The sequence below is a fragment of the Monopterus albus genome, unplaced genomic scaffold, assembly GCF_001952655.1.
Source record: "Monopterus albus unplaced genomic scaffold, M_albus_1.0 scaffold65.1, whole genome shotgun sequence".
NCBI lineage: Eukaryota > Metazoa > Chordata > Actinopteri > Synbranchiformes > Synbranchidae > Monopterus > Monopterus albus.
This window is the reverse complement of record NW_018127945.1, coordinates 478,861-488,871: the sequence shown is the minus strand read 5'-3', so window position 1 is coordinate 488,871 and position 10,011 is coordinate 478,861. Positions and strand designations below refer to the sequence as shown.

The 10,011-nt window shown below is 39.5% G+C and overlaps 2 protein-coding genes across 3 annotated transcripts in view; both read right to left on the bottom strand.

Annotated features, from left to right (window-relative positions):
* parvaa (parvin, alpha a) overlaps window positions 1–7,582 on the bottom strand; it is a 28,935-nt gene extending 21,353 nt beyond the window's left edge. Inside the window, exon 1 of one of the 2 annotated variants that reach the window (XM_020604400.1) lies at window positions 7,244–7,582. In XM_020604400.1, the coding sequence (XP_020460056.1) occupies window positions 7,244–7,379 (136 nt within the window). In that variant the 5' untranslated portion in view covers window positions 7,380–7,582. The remainder of the gene's footprint in view (window positions 1–7,243) is intronic. The other variant, XM_020604401.1, reaches the window with a different exon arrangement.
* Window positions 7,583–7,902: 320 nt separating this feature from the next.
* The window catches only part of mical2b (microtubule associated monooxygenase, calponin and LIM domain containing 2b), a 64,842-nt gene continuing 62,733 nt past the window's right edge, over window positions 7,903–10,011 (bottom strand). The window contains exons 35-37 of the mRNA XM_020604277.1: window positions 9,528–9,636; window positions 9,343–9,416; window positions 7,903–9,265 (exon numbers count right to left, since the gene is read on the bottom strand). Coding sequence (XP_020459933.1) covers window positions 9,048–9,265; window positions 9,343–9,416; window positions 9,528–9,636 — 401 coding nt within the window. The 3' untranslated portion in view covers window positions 7,903–9,047. The remainder of the gene's footprint in view (window positions 9,266–9,342; window positions 9,417–9,527; window positions 9,637–10,011) is intronic.

Sequence of the window (10,011 nt, the reverse complement as noted above, 5' to 3'; positions counted from 1 at the left end):
TGTAAATGTTGAATAACAAATATACTGCTTTGATTATTTTTATAGTGGACTGATCATTTGTTTCGTCTACAGAAGGACAGAAAATAATGGAAACCATTCATGAAATTTCCTAGAGCCCAAGTGATAGCTTCAAATGGCTCATTTTGTTCAACCAGTGGTCCAAAATCCTAAAAATGTTCCCATGACTCCACAAACAACCATTAGCAGACCCTCCGTTGAGAGCCATTTGACGTCAGACATATGCGGACTGGTGTTGCTTCCTGCTTCTCAGCAGGCTTTAGACAAGCCCAGCATGCCATTCTTCTCAGTGTGTCAGATACCCAAGGAGGCTTGATCACAGCTGATCTGTGCATGTCAGACTGTGTGTGTGTGTGTATGAAAAGAGCATGGAGTGTACATTCTGTGCATTATTCTGTCTTCACTGGAACACAGTCCTTTTAATCAACACCATCCACAAATGCTCTGTGCAGTTACTCTGCATGAGCACACGGACATGCATATCACATCGCACAGGCATGGTGTAGATGAATATACCAGTGACACATGTACCACCGCTCCACCAACATAACCACCACTGCACCAGATACAATACCAGTTCTACTCAAAGACAAGGCTCTTTGCTTTCTTTTCTCTGACACCAAAAACACACAGCCCTTCTTCCACTGCATAACACATACAACTGAACAAAACCATTATGTACACATTAGGCTCTCGGGTTGCTTATGTGTGCAGAACGTGACTCTGGGGACTATTTCCACAAAGTGAAAGTAACAAGAAATATCAATACCAACAGCAAGTGCAGGCAATAATGCAAGTGCCATTGCTCTCCACTTATGTTATGGAAATCAATGAAAACACTACCATGCCGTAAAGTCCACTACTCACAGTACGCTGTGTACAGATGACATTCCTGAAAGTGAAATACACTGAAGCAAACCATTCTCCGCAGCCTTAAATATCATTAAGATGTCTTGAGATCACCGTGCATGAAAAGTGACATAAGAACAATAGAGAAAAGAGTTAATCCATTAACAGTTAAATAAAACCTCCAGATTAAGGATGAATGGATGTTATCTTATTTAAATTCATACTAAGGGTCCTAGAGACTCATTTTACAGAGCTATGAAAGGGCTGCTGGGTTTATAGCTAGGTATATAATTGTTAAACAATATAATTAAATATATAACAGAACCATGGGTTCTTGGCAAAAGTCAAACCAAGAACCTCTGACATCAGATATACAACAAAAACAGGTTGGAGTACATCTCAAAATGCTAACATGGTTTACAAATATGTTAAGAATAATTCAAATTGTGTATATTTCATAGTGAAATGGGAATGAGAATTAAATATAAACACATCAGAGGAAGACTGGCGTGTTATATGTGTCATACACAAATCAACCTACAAACTCCAGGGAATGAAAGGAACTATGTGCGAGTCATTCTGGGCTTTGACGACAACAAGATAACAGAGGAAAGAAGGAACAGAAGAACAATGTTGAACAGTGGATAGTGCTGGGTATCCAACTCTGATACTTTTATGGCATTGACTGAATTACTGCAGTACCGTCACTTTTAGTTATTGATGTTAATGTTAACAGAACTTAAGGTTGTGCTAAACAGGTTTACTTTTTATCTTATGAATCTGCTTTGAGCGCACAATAAAGATAATGATCTAAACCACACACATACACAGTCAAGGACAAAAATGATGACACCCCTGCATTTCAGATAACACACCACTTCTCACAGAAAACTGTTGCAATCACACATTTTTTGGTATTCTCATGTTTATTTCTTTTGTTTGCAATGCAAGACCCAAATCTGACACATTCCACACAGAACTCCAAAAATGGACTGGGCAGAATTATTTCAAAATCATCAAACAGTTGTATTTCCAGCATGTGATGCTCCTTTAATTAGTAATGAAACTTATCTGTAGCATTCAACAGGTGCTTATAATATAGAAATCACACTTGCAACCAGTTAAAAATGGAGAAAGATTGACTCAACCTTTGTGTCATGTTGACCACACTGAGAATGGAGAAAAGAAAGACGAGCAAAGAATTGTCTGAGAATTTGAGAACCACAATAGTGGAAAATCTTGGACAATCTCCAGGCTACCTATCCAGAGATCTGGCTCTTCTTGTGTCCACTGTGCACAACATTGTCAAGAAGCTTGCAGCCCATGGCGCTGTAGCTAATCTCTGGACGAAAGATTGCAATGAAGGATTGTTTGAATGTTGGATAAAGAACATCGATCAATACAAATTCAAGATGACCTGCAGGTACAGGGTGCAACAGTGTCAGCTCGCACTATTCTTCGCCATCTGAATGAAGGGACACTATGGTAGGAGACCCAAGGGGCCCCACTGCTGGCACGGAGACATAAAAAAAGCCAGACGGGTGTTTGCCAAAACTTACCAGAGGAAGCCACAGTCCTTCTGGGACAGTTGAGACAAAAATAGAGCTTTTTGATTGAGCACATCTTTATACTATTTTCAGCAAACAAAATGAGGCCTTTAAAGAAAAGAACACGGTCCCTACAGTCAAACATGGTGGAGGTTCGCTGAGGTTTGCTCTGCTGCTTCAAGCACTGGATGTCTTCACTGTGGCATTATGAAATCTGACTATCGATGAGTTCTGGGGCACAATGTAGGGCTCACTGTTAGAAAGCTGGGTCTCTGTCAGAGGTCATGGTCTTACAGCAGGACAATGGCTCAAAGCAGACTTCAAAAAACACCCAGAAATGGTTTCAGACAATGAGCTGGAAAGTTCTGAAGTGGCCAGCAATGAGTCTAGATCTAAATCTAGACATAGAGCACCTGTGGAGAAATCTCAAAACAGCAGCTGGGAGAAGGAACCCTTTAAATCTGAGAGATCTGGAGCAGCTGGCAAAAGAAGAGTTGTCTAAAATTCCAGTAGAGAGGTGGTTACAGGAAGTGTTCAGTTCAGTTATTTTGTCTAAAGGGTGGGCTACCAGATATTAAGGAGAGAGTGTCAATAATTCTGCCCAGTCCATTTTTGGAGTTCTGTGTGGAACATTTCAGATTTGGCTTTTTTCTCTGCATTTTTGTGTTGTTCCAATGCAAACAAACAAACAAACAAAAAAAAAAACGTGGTGTGTTTTCTGACAGGAATGCAGGGGTGAAAATACTTTAGGCCATGATGCTTTTCTGTATTTATAAGCATCGCTAGGGTTTATTTCTGATACCAGTGCTAAAACAATACTTTTTAAATGGCGCCGGTGCCTAAACGGTACCAAAACAGATTCTTTAAAAAAAAAAAAAAAGGTGATAAATTGAAGGCTGATGATATTACAAACATTCCAATTCATTCCCAGCTGAGATAAATGTAACACAGCATACAGTATAATGACAGCGTTAGCACATTGTGTGTTGTTGCTTGTATCGTCCCTTTCACAGCACCAGAGTGCAAATATTTCAATCAACAGGCATCTAAGTGGCACCAAAATGAGTCGCAATTTTGACTAGTCATATTGCTCTCATCTGTTTGCTCACAGATCTTTATCCTGATATTCTCCCTTGCAATACAGAGGAGGAAGAATCATCTGTTGTGGCTCATCCATCACCTCAGTGCTTCTGCTGTTACATGCAGCATCAGGCAGTGTCATTTGGGCTAATGATCTGTTCCACCTCCATGCTAAAAAATCCTCCTTAACTGGACTAAATACAGTGGTAGGAATGTTCTCAACATCCTTGGTTGATGTGGGACACTCCCCATAAGTGAAGTTCATGTTTCCCCTGACAACCAATCTATCAATTTACTGTAGCAAACTTAGTGATGGTAGGCTGAACACCGACGCTTCGAAGCACTTCAAATACTCAGGGCAGAGGAAAGTGAACCTTTCTGTTTTGACTTGTATATGGAAAGCCCTTTTAGCATTAAATAGGTGGACAGGGTTTACATTTAAGATTAAGATATCGGCAATGTATTTATGACTAGTCAAAACTATAAGATATCTGCAATTAAATTTTGACAACATAAAATTCAAATTAAAGATATAGTATCTGCTATTACATTTTGACTAGTAAGAATTCCTCACTGACGTGAATGGGAAAACTACTTTAAAGTTTCTACAACTGAATTCTGCTGACCTGAAATGTGAACTTCAGATATCTGTACTAGTTAAAATTCAAATTTAATTTATTGGGATTTTGACTCGTCATAATTCCAGTTAGATATATTTCATTTGGCACATTTCAAAGATTATTATATTTTTGTATATCACAAATTAAGATTCACTAGGTGAAATTCATTTGCAGATATCTTAAATCTGAGTTTTGACTAGTCATAATTACTTTTAAGATATCTAACATGATATTATGGATATCCTTTAAAGGTATTTATGGACATAACAAAGAGAGTGACTATCCGTAACTGCAATTCAGATATCTATATCTGCATTTTGACTAGTCAAATTTGCAATGCCTCTGGTCAAAACTATAATTTTAGATCTCTACAATTACATTCGACTAGCAAGAATGACAGTTCAAGATATCTACAGGTCCGCTGTGGATATCCACATTCACCTTGGTCATGTGATTTTGGATGTCCGAAATGACATCACATTTTAATAATTAGCAGATAAACAGAATTCATATTACAGATAACTACAATGTATTGACAACTAGTTAATACTATAAGATACCTGCAATTCAATTCTTGAATTACAGGTATCTGCTATTACATTTTGACAAGTAAGAATTCCTCACTGACTAAAATGTGAAAACTAATAAGATCTACAATTCAATCCAGCCTATCTGAAATGTGAATTCCAGATATGTATATTTACCTTCCGACTAGTCAAAACTCAAATTAAAGATATCTTTAATGGGATTTTGACTAGTCAGAACTCCCTTTAGGATATCCAAAATGACATCACAGACAACAATGTGGTGTTTTAGCTTCTTTTTTTAAATATATTTATAATGTAATTATGAATAGTCAGAACTGAAATCCAAAAAGATAATTTGGATATCTTTTAAAAGTGCAGAATTAAAGATATCTGTAATAGCAATTATGACATATGTGGTTTCGGGGCACATATCGATAAATGAACCATGTTTTGCTTCAAATGGCGGGAAAGCATTGGATGCTTAAATGGGGCTCCATCTTTCTATCAGTACCAGGGGTCTTCAACCAGTGGTTTGTGGCCCCTGGTGGCCCGGGAAGACATTGAAAGTCGGTCCTTGACCATGCATTCAATAATGTTGTTTCACTGTAGAAATCTTTTTTTTAATGTATTTTCATGCATTACTTAGTTTCTGAATACTCAAATTCATGCCAATATATAAAAAAGACAAGGTGACTTTCACAATTAAAAAACAGCGACTATCCAGTATATCCACACCACAAAGTGGTCCTCGGGTTACTTTTTAGTCAGAATGGTGGTCCATGGCTCACAATTAGTTGAACACTCCTATTTTATACAGTTGCTTTGCATAGTATTCACACCGCTTTACGTTTTGCACGTTTTACTCCACTGTAAATTTATTTAGAAATGGGAAAAAAAACACAATCTACAATACAGTAAAATGTGCAAAACATGAATGAGTGTGAATACTTTCTGTATCTATGATATATGCAGATGATATTTGATATGCTGTCAATATAAGACTGAATAGGACTCGTGGGAATCCTCAGTGTCCTCATGACACATCATCCGGGCCAGTGTTTGTTTAAACTTGATTAAATAAAGGCGTCAACAAAATGCTACTCAGCTGTGTGATACATACATGTCCAGAAAGAATGCATGCTAATGTTGTGTCCTACCTGGAGGGCAGAGCGCTCCACAGCCCATGTCTGTCTGTCTCTGTCCCCCAGTCTCAAGCATCTTCTCCTGGCTAGCAGGACCAGCTTTTGCAGCTCATCGTCCACAGGTCTCTAACATAAATCCTGACCCTGATATAAATCTGGCTCAATTTCCACAGAGGATATAGAATTCTATATTACCTCTCCTGTTTACTGTGCTGCGTTTTCTTTTGGCACACTGCACACAGTCTGCGTCTGTCTGTAAGCAGTACACGGTGCTCGCTATTGCTCTCAAGCTCCCTGACCTTTTCGTCTCTTTCACACCGTCTCTCCATCACCGTCTCTCCATCACCATCCTATAGCACTCCTTCTCATCCTGCAGGCATTATTCCTGTTCAAGCCGGTGGCCCCTCTTTCCTCGGCACATGCAGCAACCACCATAAACATCACAAGGACTTAAATTTAATCAGTTATCAACACAAGAATGACCAACCCATATTTTTCATCAAATCACGAAACACACTGCAGACAACCTAAGGACTTAAATTTAATCAGTTATCAACACAAGAATGACCAACCCATATTTTTCATCAAATCATGAAACACACTGCAGACAACCTACACATTGCATTCAGTGTGTGTGTGTGAGAAGTGAACATGAGCCAGCGTGAATATAATGTGATTGCATGCATGTCCTGTGGATGAAAAAACAACATAAAATGGGGCTCAGCTGTGCAACTGCATCCTGAATAGCACAAAGTAATCACTTAATTGAAGGATACCTTTCTCATTCCATGGCCTGGCCATCAACAATGAATGTCAGGCTCACTGGAGCCTGCTGTATTCTCCAAGTCGCATGGCTATAAACTGAAAAAGAAGCTTTTAGACCATGCTTACTTAGAAAACATTCTTGGTAGTTAAAGTCCAACATAGCAAGGTTTCTACAGTACTATGCTGAAAGATGAAGTGCACTGCAGTGAATCCTTAGGTCCTCCAGAGCTACTGTTCTGTATCTGACCATGACCTCTGACCTGTGACCATGCTCTGGGAATCAACCTAAAAGCCTTTCCCCAGGAGGGATATCATTAGCTATTTCGGTTCCCCCTCACCCAGCCTCCCTCCCGCTCCACTCAGGGCCTGTTTACTCTTGCCTCATTCCTCACATATTACCGTAGTAGCGGATTCAATACCTTACATGGAGACGGACACAGCCCGTGGCCATGAAAACACACACAAGGTCAACCTTGTGCTTTCTTTTCTTTCAATGTATATTCAAAGCTGAATTCTAATTTAAACGTGTCAACTCAATGAACTGAGGGTGCGTAATAATGTTGGGTTTTGATTATAATGTGAAATATTACCAAATATATTTTCACTTGTCACAGTTGACTTTTGAAACCAGCGCAGTAAAACTACTCAACAACCGCTCTAGTGGTTTGTTGCTCGTTGTTTTGCTAGCTGTTTACCTTCTTTAGCCTTTTTCCTTCTTGCCAAAGTTCCACCAAGTTTGCCCAGAAAAGAGTCGTCTTTCTTTCTGGAAGACGGCGATTTGGGCGTCGGAGACTTCGGAGAGGACGGGGACTTCTGAGGCGAAGAAGCCATGGTCGTAACGAAAATGTAATCCGGGACACTTCACATAAAAACTGCCTGACTTGACGTGGAAATGAAAGTTGGTGGGATGTCAAGTAAAGAAGAAGAAAAAAAAAGGAAAATCACCGTCCACTCCCTAAAACGGAAACGGAATTCCAGGCATGATTTTGTCCCGAGGCTGGCTGGTGGGAGGCCCCTCCTCTGCGGAGGAGGGCCGGGACAGCAGGCAGGACGATGACCGCGGAACATCAGGAAAGGACGAAGCACTTTTTCCTTTGGGGGACAATGTTTTTCTTTTCAGTTTGCCAGCTTCTCAAAGTTTGGCAAAATGTGAGACTTTTTGCACCAGTCAAGTACTTCAATTAGCCTAAATATATAAAATGCTAAAGAATTCAGCTCTTACTTATTAAATAAGTTTCATAATAGGGTGCTCATGTTGAGTTATCCCGACCCTCTCTCATTAAAAAAAGACGTATGGATGTTAATACTCAATTTTAAATTCAATTTTATTAGTTTTTTTTATTTATAAGGCTTGAAGAAGCACATAACCAAAATGTACAGAAATCTCAGTTTAGAGTTTTTCATGAAAACACATTTTGTGATATACACATTTATTAAATTTGTGCTTATTAGTTTAAACCATAATCAAAACATAGCATTTACAGCCAAGGGGCCACATGATAAATGTGGATCTTTGTGTGAGGATTAAAACCCATGTAAACACATTATTCATGTCATGTAGGAAGTACCTGTAACTTCCACTCACAGCCTATAGAGTAGGTTAAAACCAGCAAAATGGAACAATCACAGTCTGGCAGTCAGAGAAAATCCATTCTGAATTAGGAGCATAGAAGAAGAATACATGCTACCAGGTAAGTACAAATATCTGGCAGCTAGAATGATATTTCTCCAGCTTCCTTGCCATCTGTGTGTAAATACACATTTTTTAAGCTAATTTTATTTCACATTGTTCCAGCACAAAGTTTAAAAAATCAACATTAAATATACACTTACACAGATAGCTACAATGACATCTAGATTTATGACATTTAAATTAATTCACTGTGCAAAACACAAACATGAGGGAAAGTGATGAGTTGTTCCAAGCGCTGTCCAGTGATGCTGTACAGTGTTACAGTAATAAGACATCAGTCACAGTTCCAATGTCATGGATGCAAGCCCTTTAAACAGTAGTTGACTAATCAGTTTGGTTCATGAGGTGTGTATACATTTTACAAGGCAGTCATTCACATTATTATAGATGGTTAAGCATATTGTACATCCAGTTTCGGGTCAGTGTCAGCCTGAGTCATGACAGATTACACTTGTGACCATAGAGGTCAAAAAACCTTAATGGCAGAGAAGTTATTAGCCCTCATGGCCGTACAGGAAGTAATCAGCTCAGGCTCCATTCCTCCTCAGCCTCTGTGCTCAGCATACCCACACAAAGTGAGACTAGATGAAGCCTGGCTGCTGTCTTTAGACTGAATAAACACCTAGACTTTCATGACATTTCTTTTGTAACATTTTCTAGATTGGTAGCTTTACAAGTGCAAGTCAGACACAAACTATTATGGTAAAATTTCACGCAGTTTTTTTTTTTTTAAGATAGTGTTGTGTGGTCTTACAGTACTATCCATCCTGCTCGTCACTGCTGAGGTGCTCAACATTCAACTCACACTACAGCTTCTCCAGCCCCCAGCTGTCATCCTCCTGGGCCCAGTGGAATTCATAGCCCTTAGACAGCACTAGGCTCTCTAGGTCCCTGTCCTCGGCCCTCTCCTTCAGCCGCTGCTCCTCCAGCAGAGAGACTAACATGTCTCGTTTCTCCACCATCCTCACCATCGCCGACAAGATCTCGTGCTCCTTCTGGAGCTCAGAAGCACTCTTCTTTGTATCTGGATTAAGCCACAAATAATTGTAAGTACTATAATGTCTAACTAACCGTTTGTGTTTTTGTCTGTGCACGGCCTACCCTCTATTGCCATTCTGCGTCGTAGCTCTTGTTGCAGTCGGCTCTGGGTATCCTCCAGTTCAAGCTCCTGGGCACTAAGACAGAGAGGAAGACTGGGTCACATATACAAAGGAACACGAGGAATTGCAACATTCTATATTTTCTTTGTCTTTCATTTGTGTGTGTGATCAGATGCCATCACATACAAGATCAGGAGTTCAGACTCATAGCGCGCCAATCTGTTCTTCTCCAGAACAAGTTTAAACCAGGACTGATAGAGCTGGGACTCATCACTGTCATCTGTCTGAGATGATTCTGGGAAGGAAGGAGAGGGAATGAATAAGGAAGGAAGGAAGGATCAAGGGAGATAGATAAGGGTGCAGGCAGCATTGTTGAGAGGGGACGGAAGAAGGCAGGATGGAGAGAACAAGTATTTCAACAACAAAATTCTGTAGTTTTATATTAATTGCGTAAAGAAAAACATCATACTGAAATAAAACCTCAAACACATACACGAGGCATCTGCTTTGCTTCAATGTGACAAAACCTCACTTGAATCAAATGAATCTAGTGTGAAAGCAGGCCTAAAGGACAGGTGCTGGTAATGACAATCTGAATCAAACATGAGAAAGGTGACTGCACACTGAAAGGTGTCATGGAGATATATATATATATATATATGTATATATA